The 19,746-nt window shown below is 45.9% G+C and overlaps 2 protein-coding genes across 11 annotated transcripts in view; one reads left to right on the top strand and one right to left on the bottom strand.

Annotated features, from left to right (window-relative positions):
- The window catches only part of CYFIP2 (cytoplasmic FMR1 interacting protein 2), a 125,969-nt gene that overhangs the window by 62,136 nt on the left and 44,087 nt on the right, over positions 1-19,746 (top strand). For all 9 annotated transcript variants that reach the window (XM_070517153.1, XM_070517154.1, XM_070517151.1 and 6 more), the window contains 4 exons: positions 1,481-1,589; positions 3,477-3,596; positions 8,721-8,920; positions 10,607-10,694. In XM_070517153.1, the coding sequence (XP_070373254.1) occupies positions 1,481-1,589; positions 3,477-3,596; positions 8,721-8,920; positions 10,607-10,694 (517 nt within the window). The remainder of the gene's footprint in view (positions 1-1,480; positions 1,590-3,476; positions 3,597-8,720; positions 8,921-10,606; positions 10,695-19,746) is intronic.
- On the bottom strand, positions 10,825-15,613 carry FNDC9 (fibronectin type III domain containing 9). 2 transcript variants are annotated; one of them, XM_044777737.2, is made up of 3 exons: positions 15,317-15,546; positions 13,509-13,606; positions 10,831-13,301 (listed from the first exon to the last, which is right to left on the bottom strand). In XM_044777737.2, the coding sequence occupies exon 3, from the start codon at positions 13,292-13,294 to the stop codon at positions 12,620-12,622; it is 675 nt and encodes a 224-aa protein (XP_044633672.1). In that variant the 5' UTR covers positions 13,295-13,301; positions 13,509-13,606; positions 15,317-15,546; the 3' UTR covers positions 10,831-12,619. The 2 variants fall into 2 exon arrangements, with proteins under 2 accessions (XP_014698197.1, XP_044633672.1); XM_014842711.3 differs by lacking the exon at positions 13,509-13,606 and having other exon boundaries at positions 10,825-13,301; positions 15,317-15,613.

Raw genomic sequence — 19,746 nt, 5'->3', positions numbered from 1 at the left:
ATGGCAAGTATAGAAAGCATAGAAAGCTTAGAATTTCAGAGAAAGCTAAGAGAACACAGCCTTTCACAAAGCAGTCGCTTAATAAGTATCTGTGGATTGAACTGGATGTGGTTATACCAGTGAGCTGGGCTTCCAGCTTCTCTAAGACAGTTCTCTTTTCAAATATGCAGATCCATTGTCTGTATAAACCTGCTGAGACTCATCAAGCCCTGGGTCCTCTCTATATTTAGTTTATAAAATATCCTTATCAGAAATGGGATCCTTCATCTTTACCCCTCCCTATAAGATCTGTGGTTTTCAAAAGTATTAGAAATTGGGGGAGGTTGAGAGAGGTTGGGAGAGTCAGAGAAAGCACAGGAGGGAAAGAAGGATCTAGATCAGTGCTGTCCATTAGAAATATGATGCAACTGCAAACGTGAGCCACAAATGTAATTTTAAGATTTTTAGTAGCCGTATTTAAAAAAGGAAAAATAAACAGGTGAAATTAATTTTAATATGTCTTATGTAGTCCAGTCTATCTAAAATACTGTAGTTTCAACATGTAATCAATTTAAAAATTACTAAAGAGCTAGTTTTCATTGGTTTTTTCCTAAGTCTTTGAAACCTAGTGTACATTTTATACTTATAACACATCTCAACTTGGACCTGCCATGTTTTGGGTGCTCAGTAGGCGCATGTGGCTGGTGGCTGCTATCTATACTGGACATCGTAGATTTAGATCGTCACTTTCCTGCTTAAAACCTTTCAATGGCTTCCAATTACGTCTAGAAAACATCTAACATCTAATCAAGCTTATTGTGCCTGAAAGAATCTTTCCCAAGATCTTTCCATTTTTAGCATTTAGGTCTCTGTCCAACAAAACCTCTTTAGAGAGGCTTTCCTTGACCTCCTAGCCCCAAGTGATCCTCTTTTATTATTTTCAGAACACTTATTACTCTTCAATCCATGCCTCTGTATGAAAGATAATAATAGCACATCTAAGTCCTAGGGTTGTTATGAGATAAAAAATGACTGTGTGTGTGTGCCTGTGTACGCCTGGTAAATAGCAAATACTATGCAGATGTTTACTATTGTCTGAAATCATTTTATTCCTCTGCTTAGTTGCTTAGTATCGGTCTCTCTTCACTGGCCCCAAAGCTCCATGAGGACAGAAGCTTTGTATCCTCAGTACCTAGAGTGTTTCCTAGGATTGACCAAGTGTGCACTCAATTGCTTTTTTGGTAAATGAATAAAAGGGGAAAGCGGCTCAACTTCTGTGTTGCTTGTCTTTAACTTAGAAATTCTGTTTCACATACTGAGCTGCTTTGGCTGAAAAAAAAATTTGAAGAACTTTGCTCTAGAGCAGAAAAAAAATTATATTTGAAATATATAAGATAGCGCTTCATGAGTAGATCCTATGGTCTGAAATAGATGCGACTGGGTGATTGAAAACCATTCGTTGTCATGTTTACTGGCCTTATGTAAGTTTTATCCCTTCCAGTGTCCTGTTGGATAAACGTTTTAGGGCCGAATGTAAGAATTATGGAGTCATCATTCCGTACCCACCGTCCAACCGCTATGAAACGCTACTGAAGCAGAGACACGTGCAGGTACGATGACAGGAGCCCCAGTGGAGGGGGAATGGAGCTCTGAGATCAGGACTGCCTACTGTCTGCCCTGTGTATTGCCCCATGTGGACTTCTGAGCACAGGTGGAACGCAGCCTCAGAATGTTACAAACAGTAAAAAGGCGTTGGGCTTCCTTTGGTTCAAGTTCTAGGCTTCTCAGCCCATCTGCCGCTCACCTCTGGGAGTAGTGGTGGCCACCCAGGCCTTTGCCTTTGCAGCATAAGCTGCAGGCCCCTTCCTTCAGTTGGGGCTGCCACCCAGAAATGGGTGACTCCATCTCTGAGCAGTGCGAATGCTGGCCTGAGTGAAGGCGGCTGTGGGGCCTTTGAAGGGAAGCATATCAGGCTAAACCCAGGGTAGAAATGACGGTTTGTTTTTGTGGAGTTGGTTTCTGTTAACATTTGACCTCAGATGTAGAGGAAATGCTGCCAGGAGCTCAGAAACACATCCTGCTTCAAAATAGGAATGTGAGCCAGCCAGACAAAACAAGAGATGCTCCCGCAGACTTTGCACTCCACTCCTAGGCTGTACCATCAGCCACACAGTGGCAAAATGGCCAATACACTGTGGCTTCTGTGTGTTTATTGTGTGGTCCGTGGTGTTTGTGGAGAAGACTCCAGTGAAGAGGGGCAGGGCTGAGGCTGAGAAGATGCCCTGGGTGAGGAGGAAAGGATTTACCTGGAAGCCCTGGACATTCTCATTGCTATGAGAAACCCCAGGGAAATGGATACTCATAGAAGAAAAAAGAACATTGTCACCTCAGCCAACAGTGGGGGCTCAATGCCTTTCCTCCTGCATCTCAGAAGATTACAGTTATCAGTTCCCAATGCTGCCAGAATTAGTCACAGGACATTAAATACTGAGGGCTTCATGTCTGTACATAAAGAGATGGCTAAGGAGCCCTAGTCAGTTGGTGGAAAATCTCTCCCAAAAGGGAAGTTGGAAAAAATAAAATAGTTAAGAATAATCCTTGGGCGCCTAGCCAAGGGCACTGTACACAGCAGGTACTCAATAAATATTTATTGCTATCTACATAGCATCTGCAACAGTGCCCACGTGTACCCCAGTGGGAATTATCATAAGCTATATTTTTCCATCCTATAACCAGCCATGCATCCTCATGCTTTTAAACTCATCCCCATAAAGGCACACAGTAGGTCCTTGCTGAGGGGCTGCTATTCCTGGTGATGGTGAATTGGGGCACAGGACCGATGCAGGAAGAAACATCGGGGGTAAATTTAGGATGTTGGTATAGCACAGGGTACCGGAGCCCATCCTAGCCTCTTCCTGCAGTCTGAATGAATCGTACTTTTCCTCAACTTTCTATATTTCAAACCTACAGCAAAGTTGAAGCAATAACACGATGAACACGTGTATACTCTATAGCCAGATTCATGATTATTAATGTTCTACCACATTTGCTTCACTTTCTCTTTCTTATGTATTTGTTTTTTCTCTCTCACAAATACAGTAAATGTACTGTAAGTATATATTTATAGTATATATAAATAGCTTATAAAAATATATTTACCTATAAATATAATAATATATTAAATTAACATATTATTTAATATATTAAAATATATACATACCTTTTCTCTTAGCCATTTGAGGGTAAGTTGCAGGCATCATGACACTCAGCCCTGAATCCCTCAGCGCATGTCTCTTAAGGACAAGGACATTCTCTCGGAATCAAAATAGAATTATCATATTCGGGAAATTTAACAATACTGTTTTCTACGTAGAGTCCCCATTTGTCCAGTAATGTCCTTTATACTTTTAATCCAATTTCCTGTTAGTGCATTGCATGTAGTTGTCATGTGCCTGTGCGAATCTTAAGTAACTTTTCTCTCTCTCTTTCCCATCCAGCTGTTGGGTAGATCTATTGACTTGAACAGACTCATTACCCAGCGCATCTCTGCCGCCATGTATAAATCCTTGGACCAGGCCATCAGCCGCTTTGAGAGTGAGGACCTGACCTCCATCGTGGTAAGAGACTGGGGGCTGGTGGGAGTTCTGTTCTGGGATTCCTCAGACAAGAAGCCTAGTTGGGGGCCGTTGTTAGTCTAGTATTCAGCTAGTTAAAGAGAAGCAGTGAACCTCTTTCCCATCTGAATGGAGCAGGAAAAAAAAAAAGACTTGAAATGTATGAGGGTAATCTTACCCTCCTGATTGGCAGGAGAGTGGGAGTGGAGGGGGATCTTGAAATCTTTAGAGATGGCCAACCCTGGGGCCCAGCTGCTTGCCCTTAGGAGTCTTCAGATCCGAGTAAGAAGGTGGATGGTACTAAGGAGCTAGGAAAGGATGCACAATGGGGTCAGCTTCATGAGTGTGCAGTAGTACAGGGCCCAGAAGGACTCTGTACTTGGTTTAATGCTCTGCTGCCGCCATCTTGAAATTCTGAATAATTTTTAAACAATGGTCCCACATTTTCATTTTGTACTGGGACCTGCAAATTTACGTGCTTAGTCCTAATGCACAAGCATGGAACAGGCCTGCTCTCTTCTCCTTTTAAACAGTAATTTGAAGTACTGTCCACTAATTCCCTCTCTCCAAGAGTTAGAATAAGCCTGATTGATCAGTCTTTATGTGGATCAAAGGAAAATTTTAATCCTTTCAAAAGCAGATAAGTAGAAGGAATGAGAAAAATAGAAAATGACCAGTTGTTGTGGGCAAGATCCAGCAATGGATACTAAAATTAGTGGGCAGAACTTTGAGAAGAATATTTTATGATTCCTCTTATTAATGAGGTTCCTAGAGCAGTGAAATTCATAGAGACAGAAAGTGGAATGGTGGTGGCCGGGGAATAGGGACTTGGTGTTTAATGGGTACAGAGTTTGAGTTGAGGAAGATTAAGTTCTGGAGCTGGATGGTGGTGATGGTTGCACAACAATGTAAAGATGATTAATGGCACAGAACCATACATTTAAAAATGGTTAAAATGGTAAAATTTGTTATTTATATTTTACCACAATAAAAAAATTACTCAAAATGAAAAAAAGTTTGAGAAGAAACAGGATACGTACATAATCTCAAAGTGTCTCCTTCAAGATATTTATTAACTCCAAAGGGAAGAATAATAACTTTACAATGGAGAAACTGGCAGACACCATCTTAACCAAGCCTCAAAGGTTGATATCACCAGTAATAAGATTTATTCACACATCCCCTGGTATGTATTCTTCCGTAGTATTCTTGCCAAAAGGTATCATCTCAATCTAAGCAGGAGAAAGTACCAGATAACCCCAAATTGAATGGGCATTCAAAAAAAAAAGTGAATGGTACTTTCAAAAGCATCCAGATCATAGAAGACGAAGGCAGACTGGAAACGGTTAGAGATTGGAAAAGACTGAGGCAACATGACGACTAATCGCAACATGGGATTCTGGATTGAGTCCTAGAACAGAAAAATGGACCTTCATGGAAAAACTGGGGACCTCTGAACACGGTCTATCGTTTAGTTGATAGAATTGTACCAGTGTTAATTTCCCACTTTTGATAATTATACAATGGTTATGTAACGTGTTACCATTGGAGAAACCAGGTCAAGGATATGCAGGAACTCTGCTGTTTTCACAACTTTTCTGTACGTTTCAAATTATTTCAAAATAATTTTTTTTTTTTGTACAAAGTGGTTTAAAAAAAAAAAAAGGGAGGACTAAGTACTAGGCCTCTAGGGTCAGAAAGACCTGGGGTCCCAGTCCTGTCCCTGCCGCTGACTAGCTAGGTGATCTTGGGCAAGTTACTTATCATCTACAAACCTGTGTCCCCATCTACACAGTGGAGGAACTATTAGAATCCACCTCATAGCATTGTTGTAAGGATGAAAGGAGAGACTGCCTCGAAAGAGCTTTGCATAGTTCCTTGCACTTAGTAGCTTATGAAAAAAAAGGTGAGAGGAACCTAGAAATCTTGGGCTGCAATGAAACGTTCTCGGGAAATTTTCAGCGTTTTGTAAGACGACTTGACCCACTGCCCACCTCAGTCCTAGGTCACTTCCTTTAAGAGACTATAACGTAGCACACATTCTGGGAGACCTATTTTAAGACGTAGATGTTTCTTTGTTTATGCCAAAATGTTAGCAGTGATTATCTCCAAGTGGTGGGATTTTTGTTTTCATCTGTGTCTTCTGGTCTTCCAGTAATAAATGAACATCTCTTATGGAAACACTGGTTTGGGGAGTGTCTGTGTGTCCGTGGCCTGTTCCCACCCCTTGAAAGGCACTGAATGTTCTTCTGGCTGGGAACAAAATCAAAACAAGCACAAAAGCGCATGTTTATCAGGTGAGGGCAACAGCCCCCGGGAGAGTAGCCGCTTCCCCTGAAGCCCATGAAGAGGGGCCCCCAGGGACGCGCTCTCCGGTGGGGTCAGGAGGCTCCCCTCTTCTGAGAAACAAACCGCAGAATGTGCTCCCCTCAGCCCTTCCCTCCACCTTAGAAACTCTTATCTGAGATGGGAAGGTGGCTTGAGGCCGAGCTGAAGGTTTACGGACATTTCTTCCATCAGTCACCCTCATCCTGCACAGCTGAGCAGATAGTCTCCAGGAGAGCTGATGCTGACAAGAGCCGGCAGCCTGCAGGCTGTGTTTTGTTTAGGCTGCAGAGCATATTTGAAACTTTGAGCCAACATTTAACATTTGGAAGGATTCGAATAAAACTGCAGACCAGCCTTCCCAGATGGCAACAATTGCCTAGAAATGACTAGTCGTTCCTGTCAGCTGGGCTGTGCTGTCTTCGGTTTGCTGCAAGCCCCACTGGTGCACTTCATTCATATGTATGACCTACCAGCCCTTGCTGTGCCTGAGTTTGAGACTCAGCCTGCTCTCCTCACCTGCCTGGGGTCTCAGAGCAGATTAACAATCCGACAATCCGGTTTCCTGGTTCCCATTGCATAGCTCTTTCCACTACTTCACAGAAGTTTGCCCATGGGGGTGTTTTGTTTCCCCAGTTCTGCTTCTTTGTTGCCCCTCAGTAAACTGGCTTCACTATCGAAAGCTGATATCCTCTCAGAAGGCACCTGAACACTCCCGAGGCCGTTTAAACCTTCTGTGCCCTGAATCACTGAGCCCTGTGGCCAGTAGGCAAGGGCCCTCTCCTGATTTAAAGGCCAGAAGAACATGCTGATGCAAAGGCACAGTTTGGATTAACATAACAGAAACCCCTGTGCTGTTGCAAGGTGCAAGACATGGACCTTCCTTTCTAGCAGCCCTGCATCTGCAGAGCTGAGGACTCTCTCCTTCATCTTCCTTGTGAACACTGGCACGCGTTTGTGAGACTGTTAAAATCACTGAATATTAGAACATAAACCATCCCTCGGTTTCTCATCTACACTCATCTTCCTGGTAACAGGGTACCTCAGTGTGCCATTCCAGAATTGAAATCCAGATTTTGACCTTCTTTTGGAAGATTGCAGGATCTGCCATCACTAAGCCCCATTTCGAGTGGCAACCCTCAGATGCAGTCAAGTACCAGCTCTGCCTTGGTCTGGGCAGGGGCTCTCCAGTTTGCCACAGACAGCCCAGCCCCAGGTCTCCTGCCTGCCCCAGCTTATCTCTGTACCTGACCTTTCTGGCCCCTGCAGCCATTTAAGTGTGCAACCTTTGATCTAATTCTCTATCTCCAATTTAGAGCCATAGAATCTGAGTTTCAGAGAGGCAAAGCTCCGAGATTAGAAGAATGGTCTGGGGCCTCCTCCTGACCACACACTGGACCCCAGCCAGGGTTAGGGGGGCCTTGGGGCTGATGAGAATAAAGTTGAATCCCTGGTGTGGGGCTGCCTCCTGTGACTGTAGACAGCTGAGCTCCATACCCCAGCTGTTAAAGCTGGCCCTCTGGCCATCTCATGTCCTGGCCGTGCTCTGGGAAACTGCCCTTGCTGTGTCACAGGGGCCAAACGTGATTTGGAATCAGAAGACCGGGGTTCGCATCCTAAGCCCTATTCTATATTCACTGTGTGACCTTGGGCAAGTTACTTAACCTGCCAAGCTTCAGTTTTTCCCTCTATGAAACAGGGGCATCTCAAAAGACAGCTTAACCAAAACCATGTAGGAGTGTCCTAGAGTGTCACGTAGAGGTATGTCTTCTCTGCACAAGACTGTCCTTTGATTCTTTTTGATAGCAGTGCAACAAGATTCTAAAGCAAGCCCAAAGGGTTTCACTCTCCTTTTCCTTCCCACCCAGTGCAGTGACCTGCTGTGTCCGGGTATAACCACCCAGCTCCCGTTCTTTGCATGAAGATGGGATTCCAAATGCTCAGGGCCCACAGCTCACACAGGGCCATGGTCCATGGCTTCCAGCCGCACCTTTGCCAACACGTGTGACCAACCCACTGTGACTGAGGGACACAGAAGGATTCCAAAGGAGGGGGTGTACTGCTCCCAGCTCTTTTTTAAGTTTCTGTAGTATACAGTGGTGAAAAATGTGGATTGTGGAGCCCGACTTCCTGGATTTGAAGCCAAGTTACTTAACTTCTCAAAGCCTCGGTTTCTGTATGCATAAAGACAGTCGTAATACTGACTTTATAGGGATTTTCTTGAGCATTAAATGAGTTAATCCATATAAAGTGCTTAGAATACTCCTTCGTACATATTAGATTGAACCATATGAAATTACTAATATTCAATAGTGTTTGACCTAAAAAAACAGCAGTTTCATGTGGTCTGACCTAATAGCAAGTACTTAGTAGTTGGTAGCTCTTAAGGTTACATCTGCAGGGCGGAGATAGGGCCTCTGGTGGCAGCCAGTCACAACTCTCTTTTACTTTACAGGAGACACTGAGGGACCAGCTGTTTCCTCAGCAATATGGAATCTGGAAAGCAAGTAGGCGTGCTTTCTACCCAAAGGGGGATAGACAGGGGATTCGCACATGGTCTCTGGTCCCCTTCCCGGGACAGGCTTGCAGCCTCCCTCAGCATAGGCTGGCAGTTCCTTCCACTCCTCAAAAGAAGGGAGTGTTGTCACATGCCACCACAAGGGTCCTGGTCCTCGTGTCAGCAGTCAGGAGGTTGTCTGAGGGGCTCTTGCCTGCATGAGAGGAATCTGTAAGACAAAGTGATGCATGAGTGCAAGGTCTGTGTGAACATCCTCAGTAGCCACGGGTTCTCTCTCCGGGCAGGAGCTGGAGTGGTTGCTGGAGATCAACCGGCTCACACACCGGCTGCTGTGTAAGCACATGACCCTGGACAGCTTCGATGCCATGTTCCGAGAAGCCAATCACAATGTGTCTGCCCCCTACGGACGCATCACCCTGCACGTCTTCTGGGAGCTGAACTTCGACTTCCTCCCTAACTACTGCTACAATGGGTCCACCAACCGGTAAGGAAATCCCTGTGCAAAGGGGGCTGGGGCGGAGTGGGATGGGGTGGGGCGAGGGAGCAGCCAGCTGCCCCCTCCACACTAGGCCCAGTGCAGGTTGTCAGTTTACTCCTGCAAGAGGCACCTTGTGGAGCCCCTCCTGGGCACAGGCTCTGTGTTGGAAGCAAGGATGCCACAGTGAACAAGCAGACTCCTTCCTGGTTCTCGGAGCCTTCAGGCTAGAGGAGGGTGCAGGTGATCAAACAATTGTATGATAAATGTACTGCTATAAACAGCCAACCTGGAGATGGAGGAGAGCCCACAACCTGAGAGAGAGAACGGCACCACTTGATCCCGTCCAGGAAGTGATGCAAACCTCAAAGGAAGCTTCCTCCTCTGAGGATATAATGGTAGAGTTGGGATGCGAAGGAAGAATAGGCATAAATAAGGCAAAAGGCAGGAGAAGAATCTTCCAGGCAAAGTTTCTAAGGAACTGAGAGGCTGATGAGGGTGGAGCTGGGATGGGGAACGGTGCCATGAAAGATAAGGCCGGACACAGGAGGAAGCAGGAACTAGACCATGCATGAGTCCATAGGCCACATAGGATGGAGCGTTTATGAACTTTGGTAGAGTTTGAGGAAGAGGAGCGACATGATCAGATGGTACTTTTATGAGGAGGTCCACATATGTGAACGCATGTGTGCAAAACAGGCATACATTTGCAGAGCACACACATGCGTGGCAAAATGGAATGTGTCTCCTGCAAGGGGCACATGGCGCCAGGCCAGCCACCAAGATAGAGACCACACCTAATCTCTTATCCCCAAAGAGGTTCAAAACCTGATGGAAGGGGTGAGACATATTCACGTACAAAACAAGTACATAAGGATGTGCAAAAATGTATATTTACACATCTTCTCAGGATCCTCAGGGCCTGGCTCCTGGCCACTATGCATCGAATGAATGGAAGGGTCTGGGAGGAATCTACAAATGTGCATAAATCCACACACTCAGCAAGACAGACTTCTCCTTCTCTTAAGATTTGGGACTTTTAATCCTCTCAAGCAGAATTCTGCAAACTACAGCCCACGCACCACATCTAGTTGGCAAATGTTTTTGTACAGCCCATGAGCTAAGAATGGTATTGACGTTTTAAATAGGGGAGAATCCAAAGAATTATAATTGGGTGACAAGCAGAAATTGTTTGAAATTCATAAAGTTTTATTGGAACTCAGCCATGCTCATTCATTTACTCCCGTTTATGGGTGCTTTCACACTACCAGCAGAGCTGAGTAATTGTAACAGAGACCATCTGGCTTGCAAAGCTGAAAATATTTGCTATCTGGGCCTTTACGGAAAGAGTTTGCAGAACCCTGCTTTTGAGAAACCAACCTGGGGGTGGAGGGACGGAGCTCTGGAGAAGCCCGTTTTCAGGCCCAGCCCATTCTCGCTTTCTTGCCTGCTGTCCTTCTGAGCAGCCACAAGCCCAGCATCGAGCCTGTGAATCTGGACTACAGGTTTCCTATCTGTGGAAGGGAAACAGTAGTTGAACAGGAGGATGTCAGAGGACTTTATTACCTTTATAGGCAACCACCTAAGAAATAGTGAGGTCACACCTGGTCAGGAAGGGCTCCCACTATATCATGTCCTGTGAAGAATAATGTTAGGACCTGGTTAACTCCCCTCCCATCTCTTTTCTTCTACTAGTTTTGTCCGAACTGCCATTCCTTTTACCCAAGAGCCACAAAGAGATAAACCCGCCAACGTCCAGCCTTATTACCTCTATGGATCCAAGGTGAGTAGTCTTGCCTGGGTCCTAATTCTAAGAGGGCTAGTGAGCAAAAGCAAATAGCAGAGTTGTTTGTGAGTCAGAAAAGCAGGAAGGTGTGGGGATAAAGAGGCAGTAGTGAGACCCAGGCGGAAATGACTTCGAGGATATTCATCTTTATTTGTTCGCAATTGGCAAGGATGCGGGTTAACACAGACCTGGTGGGGCTGGATGCTGGGCAGGGGCTGTCTGGGGAGGACTTCACTGAGGTGAGCAGGGAAATGGGTGTGTGGGGCTTCTCGTCTTGGTGTCCCATCTCCTCCTGTTTCTCGGCTGATTGATTGCAGTATTGTCCTGTGATTCTGGGATGTTGTGCTCCATAAATATAAGGGATTTGCAGACAGGAAGTGGTTGAGGAGGTGGAGCTTTGAAGGAAATCCCAGATGGCTGGAGCTAGAGCAAAGAGACAGGTCTTCTCCCATCTCTTTGCTGCTTTGCTGATATGTACACATCTTGACGCAAACTAAACCTCTCAAATGGTGCCTTCTTCTATCCTTTGCCATTCACAAGCATTAAGCACCTACTCTAGTCCTCTACATGCCAGGGATACATCAGAGATTAAAACAGACATCATCCCTGCCCTCCTCAAGTTCCATTTCCACACCCATGGTGGGGACAGGGGAGCAAGGTTCACAAAGTCTCACCAACACGATGACATATGTAGGAGATTCATTTCTTACCCTGGGGGTTGGTACAGGCCGACTAAAGAATGCCACTGTTGTCAACAACAACAAAAAAAGCCAACATTTTTCTTTGTGATGGAATAAAAATGGCCACCTTTTACCCCATTTGCGAAAAGTAAGCACAGAGGGACTTAGAAGAGGAACTGGCCGGATAAATATAACGTTGGTAGACAAAGTACTCATCTAGGTCGAGGAGCCCTAGATTTGGAAGTGTGATGAAGCAAGACAAGTTCCCACCGCTTGGCCTAAGGTGGAGCTCAGAGGGTCTTGGACTGATGCTAGGAGAGTGTGGGTATCTTCTCCAGAACAACCAATCTGGTCAAAGCAACTTTCTCAAATCAAGGGACTCTTACAGATAGCATTTTAGATAGTTCATGGACTTTCTCACAGGAGAAAGACTTAAGCTGGTGCTAATGTTTCCTTACTACCTTTCCAATGTTTGCTAATCTAATCTCCCTTTTAATCGAAGATAAAAGAGCAGGCTTTAAGCTCAGTCTTTAGTAGGCAATAGCATCTGTCAAATTTAATATTATGTTTTCATTATATTTATTCTTAGGTCTCTTCCCTTCTATTTATAGCAGGGGGCTGCTAGTTTTTCACTTTTAGAGTAATACAGGGCTATCTCTTAAAATAAAGTTTGAAGTTTTAAAAATAAGTCAATTTAAAGAACTATTGTTCGTAATAGTAAAGATAGTCTATGGTTTAAAAAAAAATGAGGGTGGGGTACAAGGTGGTACGTGATGGCCTGAAAGTTGGAAAACACTCACGAACAAGTCTCCTCACAGCTTTCTAGAATAACTCCCCCCAGTATGACTGAAAGCATAACTCAAAGAGCCCGTTCTTCAACTCACAAATTTCCTTGAAGTATGGTGTTTTATTTAAGCCATGCACATCTCACTTTCTACATCATGATATATTCATGTTTGTTTTAGTATTAAGATAATGTTTTTAATTCCTAACTGGCTCCCCCTAAAATGGACTTGCCTAAGAGGTGCCACATTACTCCCTCAGCACATGGGGGTGTATGTTTTCCAGCTTGAGAAGCTTTGTGATAGAGCAGTCATCCAACCCAGGTGATTCACTGGAACACTGACATTGAGGGAAGACGAATGAGTAGTCTGTAGCCAGAAGACCTACTGCTTAGGGGGGCAGTGGCGGGAGGGGGGGCGACTTTAGGCTGTATGATGCAGGCTGCCTCCTCTCCACTTCTTACTCCCCAAAATGAGGCAGTAGGGCGGGTTGGTCACCACCCTCCCTCTGTAAGGCACCCACATCCGGGGCTTCCTGGTCAGCTTCGGCTTCCGGTTCTGCTCCAGCTCCGGAGTTCTTGCGTGGCATTTCCACCAGGGGGAGCCCCTGCAGGTCTTCCTCCCTCTGACCGAGAGCTGGGGCCTCTTCTGGCCATCTCACCAACCCATTGGCTTCCTCCATGTGACCAGCTCTGTAAGACCATCGAGGCTCATGGCAACGGATGCACCAGAACTGGAGGCAGATGAAGGCTAAGACGGCTGTGAAGCAGGCCAGCAGAATGGCCATCAAGACCCAAAGGGAGATTTGGGGGTCCACCAGGGAGCTTCCAGCAGCCAGTGGACTCTTATCCAGGGTGTGGAACATGGTGCAGTAGTGCCTGTAGGGGAATGCAGCCTTCTTACAGCTGATGCACAGGAAGTAGAGAGTGGAAGGGGCGAGGTGTTCCAGCACCACGGAGCTGATAGATCGAGGCACCTTCTCCTCGTGGTGGAAGCTGTAGCGAAGATAGCCAGAGAAGATGCTGTTCCAATTGGGCCTATACATAATATGGTAATAGTCCTCCAGGCAGGGCTCCGAGGACGACCAGGAAATGATGGCTCCCGTATAAGAAACGTTCCCAACCTCGATGTTCATCCTGATTCTGAAATCAGAATCAAAGTGAAGAGTAACTTATCCCCTTATTTAAGTACTTATTTATGATAATCATAGCCGCCATTTATTGAGCATTCAAGATGAGCACTGATATTGCCCCATTTTACAAAGAAATGGGAGTCAAGAGGTGACATTACTTAGCTAGGCATAGCTAAGAAATGGCAGAACAAAAGTTCAAATCAGGGTTGTCTCATACCAAAGCTGGAGACCTTCAGGCTGAAAAAGATGCACCCACATCCCCTAGCCTCATGCTGCCCTGGCTCAGATCCTTTAAATACAACATTGTTCCCAGCCCTGGAAAAAGAGAAGAAGAAAGGCAATAAAAGGAGAAATCAGTACAAACTCAGAGTCCCCATGTTAGTTACCACAGGTCTGTGACCTCCAAGTCAGGCAATTGTTTCACCTAAAATTTCCTTTCTGGACCTCTGGCTTCTCCAAGTGCTGTGAGGTCAGTCATCTAGAACATTCTGCCCACTGCTTTTTTAGCCTCTCAGTTCTGTTGCTCATGGCAGGAGGAAATTTGCTTTGTCACTCATTGGTAACTGATTTCTCCCCAAAGCCTCTGCTCATAGTTTGTTTCTTCAAAACCAGAGGAACCCAGGAAATTAGTTTCCTAGGTCAAGATAATCAGCTCCCGATACAAGCATAACTGCTATTTAGTACTACTGTACTGTGAGCGTTAATAATGGTGATAACCTCCAACAGTTAGCTAGCAGTTGCTGCGTCACAGGTAATGCTAGTTGCTTGGCATACAATAATAAATTTCATTTATTTTTCATTGCACCCTCCGAGCTAGATCCCCCTTTTACAGATGAGCAATCTGAGGTCACTCAGTTAATAAGTACAAGACTCAAAGCTACTTTACCGCCAGATTTCCACATGCAGGGCTGCTGGGTTTAGCAATACAATGTTATCGCAAAACGAGGTGCTGGTGCTAAGACCCACTTGCTGTTTTTCCAGACAAATCAAATGAGCCCTCTTCAGATGGCCAGCCCTCTCGCTTTGGTAAGAGAGCACCATCTTTAAGCTTCTTAGTTTCTCTTTAATTCCCTTTGAGAGATACAGTTCCCCTCCACTGAATTTCCCCTGAGCTAAAATTCAGGCACAGCCGTATTCAACCTGTGCCTGCTCATGTACAGGTCTCACGCAGCTCTGTTCTCTGCCCCTCCTCTCTCACACGAAATACACGTTTTATTTTAGATTGTGGTGACATAGTAAAAAAACAGTCGATCCGACTTTAACCTGAATTGGATATTACGCCAAACTGATTTCTCTTATGAGCTGTTCTCTCTCCTTCCTGCCTCCCTCCAACCTTCTGTTTTCGTGCGCGTATTCCTAGAGTAGTGGAGCTGCAGAAAGACGCACAGCACTGAGTGATTTTCCGATCCTTGTTTTTCTTCTCTAAGGATGACAGTGAACTGAGATGCTCAGGAAGGGGAATAGTTCCTTTCTGTTTGGCTGGAAATTTCTTCCCAGAGAAATAGGTAATGAAAGGGACGAGACAGATGTGCTCAGATCCCTCCAGGCAAGGTCATTGCAAAGGAGACAGAGTATTTGTGCCCCTTCTCATACACTCCCTCCGCTCCACCCCAGCACCCCACACATCCCTATAAATATGCTTCTGACTACAATGAAAAAAGATCTTAATTCATTTACTTATGATACAGAAGCAACGGCCTTTGTAAACCCCTTCCATCCGGAGTGATCAGGAATCCCATTTCTTGTCATGAATCAGTTCTCCTATTTGCCTCGTATCTGCCACTGGCTGTCTTTGCACACTGAGTTCCCTACAGCAGACATTTTTAAGAGCTTTCTGTGAAGATGCTAGCAGCATCCTCAGCTTTTAGGACCAAGTCAGTTTCCCTTATTTTTCTTCCTCTGCTTCTGTTTCTAAATTTCCCCAGTTTTTAGCTATTCATATTACCATTGCCTGGCCCTCCTCCAAGCAGAGTGTGAAAGGAAAAGCCATTTCCATTTCCAAGAAGAGCCATTTGTGTCCCTTACCTGATGCTTGTAGTGGATCTGGTTAATGATGGATCTGGGTAGAGCGCAGCTCTCAGAGGCAGAGTGGACCAAAGCTGTCAGAATGGTGCCTTCTCCCCTCCTGTGCTCTGGGCTCTCCTTGGTGTCTCTCTCGCCACTGTCTGAGTAATCCCACTGTCGCCCCCAACGCTCACATTATTCATTTCTTCAGATCAGCATCATTCACCATGGCAACCAGCATGCATCTGTACGCACGATGCTGTCAGGGACCAGTCTGGAAAGGCTTTTGCCCAGTGAGAGGAGCTCTCATCCCTTTGGCTGAAAAAAGGCAAACAGTCTCCTGCAAACTCATCCTCAGAATGGTGCTAATTCTTCCAAGGCTCCTAAATTTTCTCTCTAATTGGCTAGTTATCTTTTTCTTTTTGCCCCCTCTAGACCCTCTTTGGACAATGGTTTCAAATGCAAAGATGCCCTTCTCAGTTATCCCACAACTAAAACAGTAATATCATCCTCATCCCCTCCTACCCGCTCCCCCCTCAAATTCTGCCTTGCCTCCTACCCACCCTTAGGTCCTCTTTTTTCTTTATTCTTGTCTCCCGTGGCACTAGTCAAGACTCTTTATTTTCTGAACCTCAATTCCATCATCTCTAAATCTGTGGGTTTGGGCGAGATCAGGACGGCAGATAGAAAATTTGAATACTACTTCTGCCTAGTCCTGAACCCATGTCAGGCTTGCTAAACTATCATGGCACTTGTGCCGTGGGGGTTTGAGTGTCCCCCCAAAATTCAGGTCCACCCAGAACCTCAGAATGTGACCTTATTTGGAAATAGACTCTTTTTGGATTTAATTAGTTAAGGATCTCGAAATGATATCATCCTGGATTTAGGAGAAGCCCTAAATCCAGTGACTGGTGTCCTTATAAGAGGAAGGAGAGGGAGATTTGCACACAGAGGGATACAAAGGGAAGAAGCCATGTGAAGACAAAGAAAGAGACTAGAGTGCTGCTGCCATAAGCCAAGGAATGCCAGGAGCCACCAGGAGCTGGAGGATGCAAGGAAGGATGCTCCCCTAGAGCCTGCAGAGGGGCCGTGGCCTTGCTAGCAGCTTGATTCCAGGCTTCTGGGCTCCACAACTGTGAGATAAATGTCTCTTGTTTTAAGCCACCACATTTGTGGTAACTTGTTCTGCAGCCCTAGGAAACTAATACAGCAGTCCTTCCAGCTGGGCTCAGAAACACAGCCTCAGAGTCCTTCTCAACACAGGCATCCCAAGAAGCTGCTTAACCACTCAATCAGTTGGAGTTGACACCAGAAATGGAAACTGTTTACTGTTCCTGGGTTGGATGATCCCCAAAGTTCCTTTTCTTTCAAGAATCCTGACTTTGCTTCCTCGCCTGTTTCCATTTCCCATAAAGGTTTATCTGCCTCTGAAATTCCACCCCTTCCTGTTCCCCTCAGCCTTAAAATAACATGTTGCCACCGTTCCGTTGGGGAGACTCCAGAGCGTGTCTGAAATAGAGAATAAAGTTCAGCCACCAAGTTTGTGGTCATTTGTTACGGCGCCCCTCGGTCGGATCGATTTAGACCTGAATTATTTTACACAAATGATGTGTTTTAAAAAGTCAGCCTTTTTCTTCTTGGTTCTTGGTCAGAGTATCCACGTGAACCTAGGAAAATCTCCCTGTGATAATCAGAAAGTTATGGGGCGTTGCCTGGTGAGCCAGAGACCCTCCCCGGGCCAGGGCTCTCTGTGCGCCTTGGAGTCTCGGGATGTCCGTCGTCCTCGATTAGACACTTGTTCCGTGGCTTTCCTGCGGCGTTTGGCCTTTCCAGGGGCCTGTCTGTGATCTGCTGGAATGCGTGCTGATGATGACTCCCTGCAGAGCGTAAAAGCGTCCTCCCCACAGAAAGGCCAGGGCAGCAGTTTGCAGGTGCCTTTTGAAAAGGTTATTTTGAGGGGAATAAAAATACCAGAGTTAGGGGCCTGTGGAGTGACGAGACAGAACTGAAGCCTTTGCCACCGAAAGTGGGAATTTATTTTTAATCCTCCTGGATGCCATTTTGACACTGAGCTTTTTATTTGAGAAGTCGAGACGCTCAGAGAACACGAGGCCTAGAACTTCTCTTGTCTCACAGATTCCAGGAGAAGGGATGGCGTTCCTCAGGCTGCGCACCTGATTAGTGGCAGAGTCAGGAGTGGAAACCGAGTCCCTGACTCCGAGTCCAGGGCTTGTCCTGCTCCTCTGGGCTGTCACCATTCACCAGCAGCACCCAGAGGAGCCAGTGCAGCCCTTGGTGAATGAGACAGATCCCCTGGGGACACTTGCTCAGGAGATGGCACCCCAGCCCAGCCCACTCTTTGTCCTCAATCAGGAAGAACCCTTCTTGGGATCCAAGTTGTAGCCTCTTCAGCTGTCGGGCCAGGAGGTGCCTGGTTGGTTTACACCAGTGATAAATTACTGCCAGAGGACATCAGCCAAGAGCGGGGTCCCTGAGTCCTTCCTGCAGGTGGCAGTGAAGGAATGATGTCAGGGCACCCAGAGGAAGGTAGTGGTTCAGAGTGCAGGTCCTGATACCCCCAGACTGGGTTCACATCCTGCCTGTGTGGCCTTGGACAAATTCCCTGACTTTTCTGTGCCTTGATTAACTCTTCTGTAAAATGGGAATATCAATAATACCTGCCTTACAGCGTTGTTGCAGCAGAGAGATGAGCCCATCTCTGTGCAGTGCTGGGCTTAGGAGAAGCAGCTGTTATTACTAAGAACAGAAGGTCAGTGGCTCAGAGCCATTTCCTGAGTTGGTTGTAGCTTCATCCAGAGGCTGTAATGGGCAAGGTTGGCACCCTGGATGGTACTTTCTTCCCTTTATTTTTATTCTTAAAACAGCTTTATTTTTTAAAAAAAAATATATGCTTATTGTACATAAATTAAGGAATATAGAAAAGTTCAAAGATGACAGTAAAACTTGTACAGCTCAGAAATAACCACTAAGAACTTTTTGGTGCATTTTACATATGTTTTCTCGTTTTACCCATGGGGAACTCTTTGAGGTAGGCCCTCTTATCACCATTGTACAAAGGGAGAAACCGAGGCTCGGAGGGGTTCATTAACTTGACCGTGAGCACAGAGCGAGGTTGTGGCAGAGCAGGGCTCAAAGCCGAGGTCTGTTGGTCCAGAGCCCGAGCTCCCAGCTGGCCTCTCGGATGCGCTGCTGCTCTGCTCGTGCTGTTCTGCAGTCAACAATGGTCAACGAGAGCTCTTTGCCTTGTGTTACCTTCTCCGGAGAGGTAGAGACAGGACTTTGCTGTTTAGTGGATTCTAGAATGATGGGAACAGTCAAGGAACTTAAAGACCTCAGAGAGAGCATCCAGCCACCTGAATGTAGCCGGCAGAGAAAACATCAAATACGTTTGGAAAAATATGGCCAGCAAGTGTTTCCTCCTCTGGAGTCTGGAGTCCAAGTACCCCTGCCTAAGAGCTCTGTCACTCAGGGTTAGGGGTGACATTGAATCTAAAAAACCTTTAGCAACTGCTTCAGGATTCAAAATTTGCATATGAGTCAAAACTTTAAAAATATTGTCTAAATAAATTATATAGAGTCTATCATAAAACTGCCTTCTGAGTGATAGAGATTGTGGCACAAATCATCCCTTAAATTATGCTAATAATTTCCCATTAATGTTTCGGTCTTTGGAAATTGTTGGTGTGATCTTGTGTTTGGTGTGGTCATCACTTGCTAAGTGATGCCCCTGTGAGTCAGGATTTGACCTTAGAAATTTATCCTACTCTGGCAGTGCCTTCCCCATTAGGTCATGGTCCATGGGACCGAGGACCCAGTGCTTTGCTGCAGCAAGCTGGGTACGTCACAGCTGGGGCCATTCCTGGGTGCCAGCACTTCCCACGTAGCCTGACCAAGGGAGTCTGTCTCAGCACTGAGGACATCACTAGCAGTGCCACCCCCCACCCCCTTCATGTCTGCGTGGTCCCACTCCCAGGCTACACAACATTACTTACCCACCAGTCTAGAAGAATTTCGGTCATTTGGCAGTGTGTACATAAGGCAGAATATCATCCTGTATTTCAGGCAAGTCTCTCACTTCATTTGGGCTTTCGATTCCTCCTCTGCTAAATGGGGATCACTGTGCCTGCCTTCCCTGGTCTAGTAGGCTGATAACGGCCCCCAAGATAGCAGGTCCTAATCCTGGAACCTGCAAATATTACCTTATTTGGAAAAAGGGCTTTGCAAATGTGATTAGGTAAAGGATCTTGAGATGGGCAGATTATCCTGGATTATCAGGATGGGTCCTAAATGCCATCACAAGTGTCCTGATGAGAGGGAGGCAGAGGGAGGTGACATGCATACAGAGGAGAAGGCCAGATCTCAGCAGAGAGATCTGAAGATTGGAGTGATGCAGCCACAAGTCCAGGAATGCTGGCAGCCACCAGGAGCTG

Source organism: Equus asinus, chromosome 9 (genome assembly GCF_041296235.1).
Source record: "Equus asinus isolate D_3611 breed Donkey chromosome 9, EquAss-T2T_v2, whole genome shotgun sequence".
In the NCBI taxonomy this organism is placed as follows: Eukaryota; Metazoa; Chordata; class Mammalia; order Perissodactyla; family Equidae; genus Equus; species Equus asinus.
Note: the sequence above shows the minus strand (reverse complement) of the source record. Positions and strands in the feature narration are given on the sequence as shown.

Coding starts and splice junctions, on each gene's coding strand:
- FNDC9 (XM_014842711.3), bottom strand. CDS start 13,294: ATGAACATCGAGGTTGGGAACGTTTCTTATACGGGAGCCATCATTTCC.